The sequence below is a fragment of the Mucor velutinosus genome, assembly GCF_035048745.1.
Source record: "Mucor velutinosus strain NIH1002 chromosome Unknown tig00000165, whole genome shotgun sequence".
Classification (NCBI taxonomy): Eukaryota; Fungi; Mucoromycota; class Mucoromycetes; order Mucorales; family Mucoraceae; genus Mucor; species Mucor velutinosus.
Genome location: NW_027041913.1, coordinates 2,170,097 through 2,187,688, shown reverse-complemented (window position 1 = coordinate 2,187,688; position 17,592 = coordinate 2,170,097). Strand labels below are relative to the sequence as shown.

The window sequence follows — 17,592 nt, the reverse complement described above, 5'->3', positions numbered from 1 at the left end:
GAATAAAGAATCGTAAAACATTGAAATAAACTGGCTTGATAACCAAAAATGAAAAAATGTGAAACTGGACTTCATCTTCTGCTGCACTTTCAATTCAATATTATACAAAACGAATGTTTATGCTTCGGATGGCTCTATACCTTCGCTTCGCTTCGGTGAGAACTAACCTGCTCAGCGGCAGCTCGCGCTACCGAATGCCCTCGGGTATATCATCAGAACACTGCTACATTTATTTTGACCCTCCATTTATACATGAAAACCCTTCATATTATCTGAAAATCTATTTCCTATGTGATGTCCCACCTTTGTATACTCGTAGAGACTACATATATACGGGCAAGTAGCATACAGACATTATCCCTTTTCAATCAATAGTGTGCTCAACACAGCAAAATACGAGTGCGTTTGAGCTGCGTTTTCTTGCGTTCAAGGCTGTTTTAGGCCGTCAGGATAGCACCAAACAATTACTCTCATCTGGTAGTTACTTTCTGACACCTTTGCTCGATTTTTTGGTGATCAAAAAAAAACATGGACAAAAATCGGCCAAAAAGCATGAGGTACCCCCTCATGGTTTTCATTGAAAATTAAACGATCGCATTTTTGACCTTGATAATGAAGACTTTTACTATGGTATGTATTAAATCAAAATGTTTCTATCGATCCAACGTAGCTCCTGAAATCATTTTTGTAGGACTTTGATATGTAAAATTTCGACTTTTTGGCCAAAATCCTCTTTTTATATTCTCATAAATTGCTCAACAAGTTTATTCAAAACATCTAAGTTACTTGGTACCTTTGGATGCGCCTTAAAAAGCACTCCAAGGAAGCTTAAAGGAGCAGGGGATGATCATTAGATTTTATATAGTCGAATCTAGCAAAATAGTTGAATTGAGTCGAAAATCATCAAGATCTGGCCAATCCAGTACAGACTATGAATCTGGATTTGTATTAATTTTGGCTGATAGACCTGGCTGGCAAACTCAATGCCTTTTTAATCATATGGGGAATACAGCAATAGATGCCCTTGAAGCGTATGAAAAGTAGGTGGAAAATTAAATAGCACTGTAGTTAGCCATGCTATTCTCTTTGCATTCTACTTTTAATAACGCCAGTCTATCAAAATGCTCGTTAGATCAACGTCTTTCCTTTTTGAGGCTTTGAAAGTGTGCAGGGATCATAAATTTATTATATTACGATGAGCCTTTTGACTCTTTAGATGATTTCCTGACCTACGCTTTGCTTTGGTGGAAATCAACCTACATCCTGGTGGCTCGCGCTGCTGCGAGTCTTTGGCTAATATTGCAAAATTAATAATAGCTAAAATGTTAAAAGACCCTTGATTGTTGTTGATTGGTATAGAACTACTAATCATATATGAGCCATGTCTAGCAAATGCCTGGCAACTCGGTTTCCATATTAGGGTTGTAAAACTGTCGAGGGACTATTGTGTTATAATATGTGGAAGGTGCCTGTGTGCCTTGTGAATCCAACCACCTAAACCTGTCTATCGCTTCAACCAAAATAACGAAAGATACATCGTACACAGCAGTTCAAGTACAGCAACATTTCTGTATCAAAAAGAAGTGAAGCAGTAACCGCAAACTGCATTGCATTGGGTATTTTTTGATGGTAAAGACAATGCGCGTACCAGTTCTTCTTTTTTTTTTAAAAAAAAAACTCATACTTGAGCTTGTAGAAAAATAGCGCATCACAGTGAGGAATATCGACACTTTTATTGAAATAATTATGTAACGGCTACAAAGATCGCTGGCCATACAACAGTAGCAGAAACAGCTCTGAAAGAAATCAGCGTTTCTCTTTTTGATGAATGTGGTGGTGCCGCTGCAAATTTCTTGCAAAGCATTATATTTCTATTGATAAGGACATGGTGTAGCTCTCCTTTCAAATGACCCACTCTTGTGTTGGGATAAAAATAGCGAATCATCTTGAGCAATAGGAACCTCAGACAAGGTTTGGCTAAGCAAAGTTTTAGATAGAATGGATTAGGCAATTAAAGTTGCCCGTTACGAGTGATTACGGGTGCTCGACCTATGGATTAGGTGTTGGAAAACAACATTGCAATAAAAACCTTTAGGCTACATCTTCTTTCATTGTGGTTGGGCAAAAGGACAAAGGCGCGTCGCGTATCGTATTATCAAAAAAGGGGAACAGCTTTTTGACGCCGTACGTTAATGCTAGAGGCTTCAAAATAGAACGATTATATGCCCACTTTGAGGGGTTGCTAAGGATATAAACGAGGTTTTAGTCGCTGCTTGCATTGGTGGCCAAATGATTAAACGAGTAAAGTGTAAAGTAATAACCGATACAAAAACCCAGTGTTTTGAGTGCAGTAAAAAGGGGTTAAAAAAAGCAGGTAGAATACTGTTAAAATCCTTCTTTATTCAAAATTAGGATAATGTGCAATAAAATGTATATTCTACGTCTCTATTTATATTATTTGGTTTATATCTCTTATCTGGCAACAGTTTAGTAGTTGCCAGTGATTCCATTACTTTATATATTTTTGTTGGGTCATTTAGTTGTTGATCTGATGGATCAAGAGCGGTATTTCAATATATGGTTTTTTGAATCATGCGTAAAGAATAGCTCTTCATTGTTGAGCCTGTATCCTTTTTAGGTATATTTATGTTACAACACATTACAATACCCTTGACATTTACTTTAGTATCTGTCATCTCTTATTTTAGAGCATTTAACCCTTGCTATCATCATGCTAATACTATTATTATGCATGCCTATCTGCTGATGGTAGAATGGTTTAATTGAGATGACATTTATTTTGGACCTTGTTTATGATGGGAATCTAGTCTAGTTCACTTCAGTGCAATAGCATGACTAAACTTGATGACTGGAACTTGATGACTAATTATTATCAATTAGTTTCTTTGACTCCTGAGAACCAAGGTGGTGGTGGACATAGACATAACACTTGAGCCACATCATCACAGATCCAGGAACATGATCTTGGCTCTGTTCATGACAGAAACTCGCTTTCAGGGACAAAAGGTCATAGACTACCACAGCTCAGGAACCAGAATATACCGTAGATTAGCCATTTGGTGGCCCTACTCATGTTCATTTGTACTGCATATAATGTACTCCAATGTTCGATTCAGTCAACAATGTTGAATGACACGGTTTGAGAAGTTATCATATGATGCATTTCACAATATTACAGTGCGCGAAAAAAACGTTCCAGTGTTTTGCCAAATTGCACTTATAGCCAGTTTTCTCTGCAAATATCAAAGCTACTGGGGTTTGCTTAGTTTCGTAAATAGCCTAAGTAGTTGGCTATTAGATGATATATTATGCACTTTATTCACGTAATTAGAAAAAGAATGGTAGCCTCATGAAAAGTGAAAAGTCGAATTTATTAAATCTTATAAAAAAGCTCAATATTTAGTTGGACCACCTTTACTCTTGATAACCGCTTTGATTCGGCGTGGCATGCTGCCTATGTATTTAAGATAGTCTTCTTTTGTGAATTTATAGCATTCCTGTTCAATTCTGTCTTCTAGCTTAGAAAGGCTGGTGGCCCTAGTAGGGTACCTGTTCAAACGACGTTTTAGTTGATGCCAGACATGTTCAATGAGGTTTAGGTCAGGACTTTGGAGGGGGGCCAATCAAGGACACTTTGCACAGAGAATCCGTGATGCGTGAACCATTTCTTAATGGGACCAGAAGTATGTGGTCTTGCGTTATCTTGCTGGAATTTAAACGTTTTCTTGTCCAGCCCATAGTACTCGATAGTGTCTAGCAAAGATGAGTCCAGAATTTCTGCATAAACTTCTGAGTTAACAGTTCCTTCGGTAATGGTGGAGCCATAGCTGGGTCCCTCCGCTGTTATCATGCCCCAGAAAACAACGCCACCACCATCTCCCTGAACTTGAGCCTCAGTTTGATGAGGCATCAACTCAGTGGGCCTGTCAGTCCAGTAGAAAGATTCGCCGTCAGATCCCCACATGTTGACCCTAGTTTCATCGGAAAATCCCCATTTACGCCAATCGTCCGCAGTCAAATGTCGATGTCTCTTGGCCCACACAAGACGTTTTTTCCGGTTCTCCGCAGACACGAAATTGGTCTTTATCTTTCTTTTTGCCTTGAACCCTTTGCGCTTGAGTATATACTGTATATTCCTCAAAATCATCTGAACTCCCATATGAGCAAGGTAGCACTGCACACCCTTGGGGCCGTCTAAATTACCATTGCGGAGATTCCTCTCAATGTAGTTCATATTCTGCGTAGTGATTTTGCTGCGTCTTCCGGGTTTGGCATGTTTTGAATGACCAAGAAACTTCTTCCTATAACGAGAAAGTACACTGAAGGACAAATCTGGGAAAATTTTTTGAATGGCACGGAGGGAACAACCTTGGTTGAAAAGAGCGTTGACAGATCCTTGAACCTCCTGAGGAATGGGACGTGTCATGTTAAAAAAAGTGATGAAGTAAAGATGCTAAAATATAATGAGGGAAAAGACCAAAATCTCAGGCTTCTTTATACTTTTTTAAGCATTCCTCGGATAACTAACATTTTAAACATAACTGATATAAAAAATTCCGGCTCTCAGATTATTTTCGTGGAATGTATACAAACAATAAGGTCATCAAGCGATATTTCCAATTTTACAAAATCGAAATTTTTTACTTTACGTCAGTTGCACTTGCTTAATAACTACTGTATCAATTATTTTAGTAGCTCATTTTGTGGCTAAAAATTCAAGCTTTCGTAGTCTTATTTTAGTTTTAAAACTGGAAAAAATTGACAGCGCTGTAAGTGTAAAACTACGAATTGGCAAAACACTGGAACGTTTTTTTCGCGCACTGTATTTATGTTCTGATACTATAGTATGTTCTGCACATACATATCTCACCATAAATTCCTATATGAACAACTTTGTTATAGATATCCATGTTAATTCTTTCATATATATATATACGTAGGTCGTCACATAAATACAGACATAAAGCTTGAGATACTGAGAGGCACTTGTAATCAATCCCACGGCAGACTAACTCACAGTTTACACGGACGGTAAAACCTCCTAAGCCGACAACCAGCTGAAAGACTATTATTGAAATAATTCCACCAACAGCTTTATTAATACAGTAATAACGGACTAAAATTTAGGCTTTACACTCGATGCGAATAAGTCATTGCTTATATTTATTTTAAAAAATCCGAAAGAACCTAATAATTGTCTAAATGCGTGAAAAGAATCATACATCTCATTAATTGACCAAATTAAAAATTTTACATAAGCTTATTACAAAATCAAGGCAATCGACAAACCGAATCTCGTCTTTCAGAAAGGCAAACTGGTGGTACAGTAAACTGCCACAGAGCAGGTGCCAGAGAAAGTATGAATTGCAAGACAATGAATCTGTCCCCATCTACAATGAGCACTACGATTAAGAGAACAGGCTCTACTAATGATGCCAGATTACTTTTAAAACGTTTTGGAGCTCCATTGAAGAGGGAGATTAGTCCCAGAGAGACGGCTCGTACGACAGCTTCGTCCTGCCCCATTGTTACCAGTACAGAACCATTCCAAGACAAGCTTGGATACCAATCTATCAATTTCAGTTAAAACTTTCAAGAAGTATATGAAACTAATTGGCTATTAATTTTACAAGGCTGCACACAGGCCAGCATTGGCGCCTAAAGATAAGCAGAAAAAAACTGCCTTGGTGTTTGGACAATGTTGGATGGGGGCTAGATCAGTGGAAGAAGGTTGTTTGGTCCAACGAGTCCAAATTCATGGTTGTCGGCACACATGGTCATCATCATTGTCAGCATTAGAAAGACAATTGCTCCAGTCAGCAGCAGCATCGCACCCCGTTGCTGCCGCCAAAACTCATTCAAACTCAGTTGATTCATTCTGATCAATATTGGCCAAATTTCGTCTTTTGTGGACTTCTTTAACTATTTTGTGATATTTGACTAAACAAATGGTGATTACCATCTGATGCTTTCTAATACAATCTTGGAATGTTCTTTAAGGCGCTTCTAATGATGCCAAGTAAAATAAATGTTTTGACTGAACTTATTGAGCAATTTGGTAAAATATAATATACGGTTTTTGGCCAAAATGTCAAAACCTTGCATATAAAAACCTCATAAAAGCAATTCCAGAAGTTGCTTTCGGTTGAGAGAAACATTTTGATATCATATATACCATAGTAAAATCCTTCATCTTCAAGGCAAAAAACGCGATCATTTAATTTTCAATGAAAACCATGAGGGGTACCTCATGGTTTGAAGTCGATTTTTGTCCATAATTTTTTGGTCCCCAAAAAGTTGAGCAACAGTGGCAATAAGTAACTGCCAGATGAGAGCAACTGTTTGGTGCTCTTCTGACCATTTAAAACGGTCTTGAAGACGAGAAAACGCGGCTTAAATGCATTCAAATTTTGCTCTATCATGGACACTAAGGAATAAAAAGGGGATGTACAAGTATACTGCTTGCCCGTATGTGAAGTAGCTACGTGTACAATAGTATAGACCTAGGAATCCGGAGACGCATTTCCAATCAGCCTTCGCGGCACTGCGACTCTCAGTAAAGAGACACAATAGAAAGTAGATGATAGAAAACCAACTGAGGGACTATCATCATTGAAACAACAACAGTAGATTGACTTACAATAATAGCAAACCATCGCTCCATCTATTTCTAAAATATCTATACACATCACTTGCAACAATCTAACGTGTCATCGGATTTGGCAAGCGTACCAAAAATATTAGGATCCTACAGTGTATTCAAAAAGCTTTCAAAGGAGCCGTATATTTCATGCAACTAAAAAAAAACACATCTTCATTTCGTACGCAGTAGAAAGCTAATACTTCACTGTTTTATTTCCTTCTCATAATTTAAGTAATCCAGCATCTCGTTGATAGTTCATGGCTATTTAACATATTAGAGCATCCAGGTTTAATAGCCCTGAAAGCCAATCTCATGGAAGCATGACCCTTAATAAAAAAAAACATATATGACAACAACACATTTCATTTACTTTAAAAGTGCATTAGTAATAAGCGGAAAAGACATGAAACTCGCTTGTTTGGTTACTATGATGGTAGTGACACTTTCCAAATTTCGTTACTTTATAGTCTAATCCGGGCTTACGCTCTGGATTACAAGTGTTACATTAAGCCAGTTAGATACTCTACATACTATCTCCAGCCAATCAATACAGCGACTGATAAGAACGCGTAAAAATTTTTAATAGTATATCAAAAATCTTTTTTTGTATATTGTTATTCCCCATCTTTTCGCTTTTTCTATTCGTAAAAACGCTATATCTCAACATGTTCAGCCTTATTAGCTCTGCTCTTATTGCTCTCGCTCTGTTGATGTTCTTTATGACACCAGTTGGATTATGTCTTGTGTTGGCTTCTCCTTTCTGGACGGTAGGTATGGATGTTGTGTTCTACTTTGTGGATAATCAATATCCTGACACGATTGTTGCAGTTGTTTCGGCAGTTGTGGCTCTCTTGTTGATAATCGTTGTTCGATTCATCTGGCGCGTTTTGCTTTTGCAAGGCGGCCCATATCCAGGTGATGAGGCAGTGGTTGTTGCTTATCCTGTCTCTGCTGCTGTTGCCGGTAAGTACGGCATGTCCTTTGACGCACTTGTTGCTGATGAGGCTGCTTCTCTCTCTTCCTCTTCTGTTAGTGGTTCGCGCCCTAACCAAGCTCCTCACGAGTATCGTTTCTCTGTTGGTGGCTCTGTTATTGTAACTTGCCCCCTCTTGGTCTCGCCAGAAAGTGATGCAGTTAGTGCAGACTTGTCTTTGGATGAGTCTCGCATGCCTGAAGTTGAAGACGAGACTTACTGCAAGCATGCAAAGGGCTTGAAAGTTGCAAGCAATTGTGATTCTCCTGCTCTTCCAGTTGATAGAAAGCTTGTCTTTTTGTCTTCTGCTTTTCGCTCCATTGATTTTTCGGATGGTACTTTTGTTGCTTCTGCTTCAAATGTTACTGAGACGATGAACGCTTTGGATGCTGTTGTTGGTGGTAGTTGTGTTCCTGATGCTAATCCTTCGGGTGAAGCTGCTGGTAACTCTTCTACTACTGACTCTGGTGCTGATAATGATTTCGTTGCTGCTGCTTGCTGCGGTGACACTCTTGTTGGTACTGTTCGTGGTACCTGTGATACTAGTGTTGGTTTTTCTGACGCTATAATCAACAGTGCTACTTCTGGTGATGTCCAGACCGATGGTGCTTCCTTTGCTTCTTTGGTGTGCCCCTTTGTTTTTTCTTCTTCTCGTGCCGATGGTGATTTAATCCCTGGTAAGAAGAGATTGAGCGATGGTGACTTTGCTCTGTGTGCTCATCAAGAGCAAGCCAAAAAGCGCAAGGTAGCTGCCATTGCTGAGAGCTCTCTCCTCCCAGTTTTATTGGAGGCTAGTGCTACTGCTTCTGCCGGAGCAATCTGTGCTGGTACTGTTACCACTCCTGCTCCTACTGTGGAGCCAATGGATATCTGTGTCCCAAGCCATCCAATGCCAATGGATATTGACTCTCCTGCTGCTCTCGTCTCCGATGACATGGATGATGTCCTTGTCGATTTCCCTGGTGCCAGTACGTCTTCGCACTTGATGGTCCTGAATCTCATGCCATCAACTACTGCTATGGACGTAGATCCCTGTGGTTTGTGCTCTCCAGTTTGCCAGCCACTTGCCATGGACTGGGCTACCGATGATGGTGATTTGTTTTCTTTTGGTTTGCCTGCTGCCACTGTTGCTTCTGCAGCTGCTCCTCTTCTCACTGCTTCCATTCCAGCTGAAAGACGCGTAATTGCTCGCCCTCGTGGTCCTTCTTCTGCTCTTCGTCGCTAAATGCTCACAAACGTTGTGTAACAATCTCAAGGGAAACCAGCTACAGTATATGCAGCCAATACTACTAGCACTCCTGCTGCCGTTATTGCCACAACTACCACCGCTACAGTCACCGCTGCTGCTGCCCACGCCACCACTTCAAACGCAACAGATATTAATGGCAACTCTGCAGTAAAAAAGGGGTTAAAAAAGCAGGTAGAATACTGCTAAAATCCTTCTTTATTCAAAATTAGGATAATGTGCAATAAAATGTATATTCCACGTCTCTATTTATATTATTTGGTCTATATCTCTTATCTGGCAGCAGTTTAGTAGTTGCCAGTGATTCCATTACTTTATATATTTTTGTTGGGTCATTTAGTTGTTGATCTGATGGATCAAGGACGGTATTTCAATATATGGTTTTTGAACCATGCGTAAAGAATAGCTCTTTACTGTTGAGCCTGTATCCTTTTTAGGTATATTTATGTTACAACACATTACAATACCCTTGACATTTACTTTAGTATCTGTCATCTCTTATTTTAGAGCATTTAGCCCTTGCTATCATCATGCTAATACTATTATTATGCATGCCTATCTGCTGATGGTAGCATGGTTTAATTGAGATGACATTTATTTTGGGCTTTGTTTATGATGGGAATCTAGTCTAGTTCACTTCATTGAGGTTTCGACACTATTATCTTTTGTACAACTACCAATTCAACCAAGCTTCTTTTCTATTAATTATTAAATGTTGTCTCTCCCATGTTGTGTTTGCTCTACAAAATGAGACCACGTTAGGATACCTACTGCGATTCTTTCTTTTCAAAAATGGAGTTTGCCATGACAAAAATACATCTTTCTTCAATAACGACAACGCAGAAGCGTTCGTAATACTGTGCTCAAGCCTATAAAATAAATCCAGCGCGTATATTGACTAATGTTGAAGCATAACAGAAAACTTACATGCACCACTACTGTAGCAAAAAAATAGCGTGTGAACGATTGATTCTGGATATTTTGCCTTTTCGACATTGTAGCTCCGTGAAACCATTCAAATCCAATTTTTATACAGTCCGTGGATGTCGTTTCTTGTATCATAAGAATTGTACGTATCATGGATATCTACTCGTTCAAGTTTGATATAAATTTGCGTTGTTGGATCCCCAATTGTGCTGACACTCACTCAGCGTGTTCGGTATTAGCCATTTCTCCGTAATAATCATGAGCATCCAACATTGTGAATAGATTTTAATTCTAGTTTTACTGCTAGATATCATATCTCTGTTGTGGACGACCATCAAAAGCATCCTGCTAACCTGATGAGCATCTTAATCAATTCGAGCAAGACATTAACTTCAAATTTGGGTAATATTATTGACGCTCCAGTGTCAAAATTACTATAATCGTGCATTATTTCAAAAAGCAAGATCTGAGCCTTGGAATTAGAATAATAAAAGCGCCTATTACTTGGAAATTGAGTTCCATGCAATGTAGAACATTTGATTCATCAGAGAGAAGTGTAATTTACTTACTCTTCTGGCAACGCAACCCACTACACCTTCATTTTAGGTCAAATTCTGTTCAGATCCAAACAGTTTCAAACACGAATAACTCATGCCACAAAGTGTCCTAGGCTCTTGGAATAGCGCTAAATTACTCTTCTTAACCACACTTTACTTCCTGATGCTTTATCTCAAATTTTTTTGGGCCTTTGCAAATCCATGAAAATCGTCGTTTTTTCATGAGTATTAGCAAGGGAAAATTCTTGAGAATCAAAAAATCGCGTTTTTCACCCTGATAATGAAGACTTTTTTTATGATACATATCAGATCAAATTGATCGTAAAGACGAAATGCAACACTGGAAATTCTTTCCAAAAGACTTATTTATGTTAGATTTTGACATATTTACAGAAAACCTGTTTTCAAATTTTTGCAAATTACTCATTATTTTCAGTCTGAAAGCTGAATGTAACCAGCATCGTTTGATGCGCCTTTATTAACTGTTTATAAACGCATTAGTAGGTAAAGTATAGCGACGACAACTTTTTTAGTCAAATTTAGCAAAAACGTTTAAAGGGTGTGAGATCAAGTCAAGTTTGAACACTAAGATACCACTGCACAATGTCAAATTAAATTGCCGCAATTATGGCTGCTACGGTACAAGACTGAGACTAAATCTACTGGCCGTGACGTCGGATAGGGCGCCTTCTCATTTTTCCATGCCTCCATTTTTTTTTTACCCTTTTTGCAAAACGCGTTTTAGTATCAAACCATGGTGGTTTTGGACATCGTTTAATTAATAATAGCACTCTAGCATCCGATAACTCTGTCTTGTACTGTCGGAAGAACTTGATACTGCTTCTTTGAAGTGGAATATATTAGGTACCATTCGATAACGAGCACTGAAAGACATAAAATTAACACTAATTGAGTTTGTTTATTAGGTTTTAGTATTTTTTGCTTGCTTGAGTGAGTGCTGCTGCCATTAATTCTCTGCCATCTCTGCTGCCTGCTTCTTCGGTCTTTGTCTGGTCTCTGGTGTTGTTCGTTCTTTGGTTCTTCTATGGTGCTGGTGTTGCTGCCGCTGCTGCTGCTAATCCGGTCTTTCCTAGTCTACTCTATTTGTTGTAGTATGCTTGTTCTCTGGTCTATCTCTGGTGATTACCTATACTTTTCTGGTCTATCTCTGGTGGTGATAAGCAGTAAGTAACTGCTTTGGTCTTTGTCTGTTCTTTGCTGATAACGTTCGTTCTATAGTTTTTCTATGGTGCTGGTATTGCTGCTGCTGCTGCTGCTGCTAATCTGGTCTTTCCTGGTCTGCTGTATTTGGTGCATGCTCCTCGTTCTTTGGTCTGTCTCCGGTGATTTCGTGTCCTCTTCTGGTTTATCTGTGGCTGTGGTAAGTGGTATCTTCTTTCTTCTGGTCGCAATGATATAAAACTTCTTTGGACGCTTGTATTATTGCTTCCTTTCTCGTGATAATGCATTCATGATGTTTGCCTTGTTGCGCTTTCTTCTTTTTTTTTCTTTTCTTGGTAGTGTTTCCTCTGTAGCTTAACATGAAACAACCTTAGTCATTATGTTGTGATGCAAACTTATAATGTCACTGTTGCTTTTGCAGTTGTGCGTATTTGTGCCATGTTGCTTTACATCCGACTATTACTACCATGCGCGTTGCTCATGTATGCAATTTTATTGCAACAACAACAACAACAACGAGTTTTTTTAAACATCTTTGATGTTGTGTTTGTTATGCTTTTCTTTGACTCGCTTCGTGTGAGTGTATCTTTTTTTTTTTTGCTTACATGCTACTATACTCTTATAGTATTATGTTCATTTGTTCCTTTGATTATGTTTCTTTGAGGCATATTTTTTTACGTTGTGTGGATGTGCCTATCCCTGAAGCTCAACAAGACTCTATCCGAGACTAGGAGGTAGATAGGCCGCCTCCACTTGGTTATCTCTACTTACTTTAGTGATGATTGAGGGTCTCAACGCCTGAATTTAAAGCTAGGTGGTGTAAGTAAGGCATGCTCTAGCACCTGGGGGAAATTTGATGATAGTAACAGCTATATTACTATATGGCGGAGCTTAAAATTTTGCCTCACATCAAAACAGGGGGGAAACCCTCGCAAAATTTTTTTTAGGTCAGCGGAGTTTTCAAGCGATTTGATTGGCTGAGAGGTCGAAGCAACGAAGGCCTACAACTAGTTGATTTCCTATTGATCTAGCATTTAATATGATTTTGTGCTTGTAATAAAAGGGTATCTTAATAGATACAATTTAAATTCTTTTTTATTTAAAAGTATAAAATAAAATGCAACCGTTTGGCTTAACATCCATTTCAGAAACGGATGGTTTTCAAAATGAGACAGTTTTGAGCAAAGGCCCTGTATAAAACCTATTGTTGAAAGCTGTTTATAACAATTAGTTACGAATGTCAGATCGGATGGATTATATGTTGGAAAAAGTATGCAATGAAAACCATTCGACCATATCGTTCTTCATTGTGGTTTGAAAAAGGGTCGAAGGTGTGTTGCGTATTTTTCCAAAAGAGGGGAATAAATTTTTTATGCCCTACATTGATGCTGAAGACTTCATATCAGAATGATTATATGCTCACTTTGAGGGGTTGCTAAATATATAAACAGGGTTTCAGTTATTAATAAATTGGCTATCACATAATTAAGCGAGTAAAGTGTAAAGTAAACGATAGAACAAAACCAGTGTTTCGATACTATTATCTGCACAACTGCCAACTGCACTCCTATGTTTGCTCTACAAAATGAGTCCTCATCATTTGGGCAGCACCTATAATATTATCTTTCAAAAATCTGGTTCTCTACCCCCAGATTGTTGAGTGTTTGAATTCATAACATCTTCTAAGAAGCAAGCCTAATAAAGTATAGAGGGCACTATAATCTTGGAAAGGTATCTTTACTATGAAAGAAAAAGGAGAGCCTGGGATTAGGTAGGTTTTTGGTTTCAATACCGAATGATGTCGAGTTACATAGCATGTCTATTTTTACATTCATACACATCAGTCGACAGTTAATCGACCAACTTCACACGCCAGATTATATCAGGTTATTCATCAAGTGATGGCTTGAGATAAAGAACTACAATGAGGCGCGGCTTTTACTAATTGACAAGAATGGTCTAAGAGCGGTGCCTGACTTCATCATTCAAACCTACTTCTTGGCTTTTAATAAGCGCCATGTTCAACTATTTGTGAAACAGTGGCGAATTGTGCAATGTTGAAAAGTTTTTCTTCTTTTGCTTCTTATTCTATTTTGGTTTACTATCATGTCATTTGAATCAAATCTCAAGAAAAGCCTAGAAACAGCTGGAGGAGGAACCCTATTCCAGATTCACGACATCAAATCCAGTGTATTCAAATGCGCCTCACCATTGATAAAAGCTCACAAGGGAGACACACATTGTCAACATCGTCTCATCTTAGTATCAACAGCAAACGAAGGCCTTTTGACTGGCTTAGAGACCTATGAGTATGTCCTTTCATCACCAGAATCCGCCGATAAACGCGTGATATATATATCCAAAGTCGATACTACATCCAATTGGAAAAAATACAAAGGCTTGACTGCACGTGTAGTGCAATCCTATATTTCCAGTCTACCGAGATATTCGAGCATCTTTGTCTTTGCTAGAGCCCAACCACAGTATCTCTTTGCCAAATCAGCGAAAAACAAGGCAAAATCAGTGCTAGATGATCGTCAATTAGTATCGTGGTGGCTGTCTGTATTCAACAAACTCTCTGTGCAATGTGAAGGATGGTGGTCTGTGCCAGGCATTGAGGATAGCAACAGCGCATTAGTTGAAATTGGCGCCAAAAAGAGAGGATGGACACCATCTGACAATGTGAAATGGACTTACGGGACATCATACGCCTCAGATGCCATTGCAGAACAAGTGATTCCTCGATTCGACGATGATGCCAAATCACGTTTACTGAAGAGTACCAAAGAGCAAGATATGACAGTGCATGATTTTTGGAGCATTTTGTCGTTTGGAGAAGAATGTGGATCAGGGAAAATAACTGGCTTTTTTGAAGTGAGGCTCGTGGATGAATCGCTCAGCGCAGACATAGAAAATAATGCATTGGTCGTCAAGAATAGAGACTTTACAGTGTTTTGGAACAAGTTCATGTCACTTGATTTCCACAGCGATGAGACCAATGCAGAGTCAACCCAATCAATAATGCAATGCATCAACGACATGTTCCCAGACTTGCAGCCAATCAACATTGAAAGCAAAGCAGCCACTGGAATAAATATCCTTGTAAATGATAATAGCGCGGATAAAAGACCTGCTATCAACATGCTCTCTAGTGGTTTCATCAAGCGCAAAAAGGTCTAAGTGGTTGCATTTCAGACATTTGAATTCATATGATGATAAATAATAAAAACTAGTCCAATGAGGAATGTGGACAGATGGCGTATTTCATGCTAGCATTTGACATATTTCTCTTTTTTTCCCTCTCTTTTCTCTTTGTTTCATTTAATCAACATGTCTGATCTCACGAATAACATCAATTCGGCAATTAATCCCAACACAGCAAAGAACAGAAAGAAGAAGGCAAAGAAGAAGGCAAAGAAACAAAACACCACAGACTCTTCAAATACTGCATCTGAAATAAGCACTCCTAATTTGACAGATAAGGAAAATATGGATCCCATCGCTTCTATTGCAGAGAGGACCGCTCCTAGCAATACAGCCATCATCACAGAGACTCAAACCACTCCCGCTAATACATCTACACTGACTGGCGAAGGATCCGTTTTGGCTACTTCATTGCCTGCTATGCCAATTGATGAACCTGCTACTGTCTCCAGCAATGTCAGTCCTGCCATCATGACAGAAACGCAAACAACACCTGCTAATACATCTACGTTGACTGGCGAAGGATCGGTTCTTGCTACATCATTACCTGCGAAGCCTATTGACAGTGCTGGTACTGCTGCTCCTGAAGCTGCTGCTGTTACATCTACAGCTGGTCCAGTTGAAGGCTCCATTCATGATAAAAACATTCCTGCTGCAGGTCCCGTTGGTCCAGGAGCTGCTGGTGCCACTGCTGCTGGTGCTGCAATTGCTGCTGCTACTGTAGGTGCCACTACCGCTGCTACAGGCCATTCTGGTGGTTTTGCTTCACTTCCTAAACCTCTTCCTTTATCCGAAAATGTTCAATATGCAATCAAAACAGTAATTGCTTCAGGATCAATTGATTTGTATAGCATTATTGATAAAATCAAGAGCAATGTCGCTGCTGGTGATTACAAGGAAAAGGCCAAACTGCCTCCCAATGCTACTGCTAACAATAAACAAGCTCAAGTTCCAACTGCAACTGCTAACAACAAAGACCTTTCTGATTCAAGTAAGAATCCACTCAAAAAGGCTGCTGCTGGCGTTGAAGCTGCTGTTGTTGGAGCAACAGCTGCTGTAGCTGGTGGCCATAAATCTGGTAACCGCAATAGCAACACCACCACCACCACCACCACAACTACAGCTACCGATAGCAAGATCAACAACAAATCAGCTCCATTACCACCGACCCCTCAATCAGCAGCCAATACAGCCAAATTAACCACACCAGAGGTATCTAAATTGAGTGAAAATGTGCAATATTGCATTAAATCAGCAGTGCAAGCCCCTTCAGTCGACGTATATGGCATCATTAATCCTTCTCAGAAGGTGAAGCGTCCTGAAGCAGCAGTTGGTTCATCTACTCAACCTACTATGCCCTCATCCGCCAAGGCTCCCGATGTTCCAAAGAAGACCATCAAGTCACCCGAGCACCGTCATAAGCCATCTTTCCTTAAGAAGAAGAATTGTATTATCTTGTAAAATCCAATGTCTTGCTTCGCTTTTATAGTCCTTGTCAATTTTCTCTTCCTCTCTAAATTTTCCCTCATTCATGTCCCTTATTCTAATTTACTAATTACAATTTAATAAAGCTTAATCTTACACACATTTGATTCCAAATAAAACCGAAAGGAATATATTTCCGGGAGATGTGTTACTTAGAGTCTGTGTATTACAGTATCTTGAATCAACTGATTTATTTGCACTGTAAAAGAAAAAGATTGACAAGCCCAATTAAGCAACTTGAAAACGAATTGGTGTGCCACAATTTTTCGTCATGATACACAATGGCTACTTAGCAATTGCCCTTTTTTACATTGTACAAAGTAGAATATTGTACCAACACATACACAATGAATATCATGTCTCTCACAAAGATGACGATGACCTGAAAAAAAAGTATAAATAACCAACCTTCATTTTTCATTTCATCAGCATGAACAGCATCTGGCTAGACCCATTCGGAACCTCGTTAATCAAGGTAAGTAATTTTGTATGAGATCAAGCACATTGAACACTTCTCTTATCTGCTTTTTTCGTTATATATACAAAACAATCAAAGCATAAACCACCACCTCATGCTGATGCTCCTCCTGCTAAAGAACCCAAGTTACAAATCCACTACACATTGCCCTGGTGCCAATTCCAAATGCCGCAGCAACTGATCATTTATAACGTGAATGCCAATGCCCACTTCTGTAATCAGGCCAGGCCAGTTCCTCACTGCCATTGCCGACACAAAGAACCTTCTGCTTCAAAGAAACCAGTAGATGCGAAGAAGAAAAAGAAGGAAGAACAGAAAAAGAAGGAAGAAGAGAAAAAGAAGGAAGAAGAGAAAAAGAAGGCTTTAGCACTTGCTAAAGAAAAGAAAAGCAGAATATATGTTCAGCTTGACTTCAACCATCCAAGAATGCCTCGCAAAGGAATCTTTGAACGATAGTTTATAGACACTTTTAGTGAGTGCTCATTATTACAGAATTAGTACTTTGCCACAATTCTATATACATATATATATATCCATAATCAATCCAACAATATTAAATAATGGTCATTATTAACTTATTTTTATATATCATGCATCAATTTTTTTTACAATAAAGTCATCCTTTACATTTTACATATAATCGAGGTTCACGTACGTCCGTTGTGTTCTGTCGTCGAAGGTGATAAAGAGCATGTGTTATCATCATTCCTTTCGTTTGAATGCGCGGCCGAATTAAACAGGCACGAACCAGCTTGTAATCAGTACAAACAAATATACGCGTTTTGACTCATCCCTTGAGTGTAATTACATACCGAACACAAACAAACAAATGGAAAGCTGTATCTTACTAGCACTACAGGAGTGGGGGGGGGGCAC

General features: G+C 39.0%; 5 protein-coding genes across 5 annotated transcripts; 4 read left to right on the top strand and 1 right to left on the bottom strand.

Annotated features, from left to right (window-relative positions):
* Nucleotides 1-3,616: 3,616 nt before the first annotated feature.
* ATC70_003696 (uncharacterized protein) lies at nucleotides 3,617-4,447 on the bottom strand (the record flags this gene model as incomplete). The annotated part of the gene is made up of 1 exon (XM_064823051.1): nucleotides 3,617-4,447. The coding sequence occupies one exon, from the start codon at nucleotides 4,445-4,447 to the stop codon at nucleotides 3,617-3,619; it is 831 nt and encodes a 276-aa protein (XP_064679651.1).
* A 2,882-nt stretch (nucleotides 4,448-7,329) lies between these two features.
* On the top strand, nucleotides 7,330-8,862 carry ATC70_003695 (uncharacterized protein; the record flags this gene model as incomplete). Its single annotated transcript, XM_064823050.1, has 1 exon — nucleotides 7,330-8,862. The coding sequence occupies one exon, from the start codon at nucleotides 7,330-7,332 to the stop codon at nucleotides 8,860-8,862; it is 1,533 nt and encodes a 510-aa protein (XP_064679650.1).
* A 4,793-nt stretch (nucleotides 8,863-13,655) lies between these two features.
* On the top strand, nucleotides 13,656-14,729 carry ATC70_003694 (uncharacterized protein; the record flags this gene model as incomplete). Its single annotated transcript, XM_064823049.1, has 1 exon — nucleotides 13,656-14,729. One exon carries the CDS (start codon nucleotides 13,656-13,658, stop codon nucleotides 14,727-14,729), a length of 1,074 nt encoding a protein of 357 aa, XP_064679649.1.
* Nucleotides 14,730-14,879: 150 nt separating this feature from the next.
* On the top strand, nucleotides 14,880-16,214 carry ATC70_003693 (uncharacterized protein; the record flags this gene model as incomplete). The annotated part of the gene is made up of 1 exon (XM_064823048.1): nucleotides 14,880-16,214. The coding sequence occupies one exon, from the start codon at nucleotides 14,880-14,882 to the stop codon at nucleotides 16,212-16,214; it is 1,335 nt and encodes a 444-aa protein (XP_064679648.1).
* A 454-nt stretch (nucleotides 16,215-16,668) lies between these two features.
* On the top strand, nucleotides 16,669-17,172 carry ATC70_003692 (uncharacterized protein; the record flags this gene model as incomplete). Its single annotated transcript, XM_064823047.1, has 2 exons — nucleotides 16,669-16,713; nucleotides 16,795-17,172. 2 exons carry the CDS (start codon nucleotides 16,669-16,671, stop codon nucleotides 17,170-17,172), a joined length of 423 nt encoding a protein of 140 aa, XP_064679647.1.
* Nucleotides 17,173-17,592: the final 420 nt, after the last annotated feature.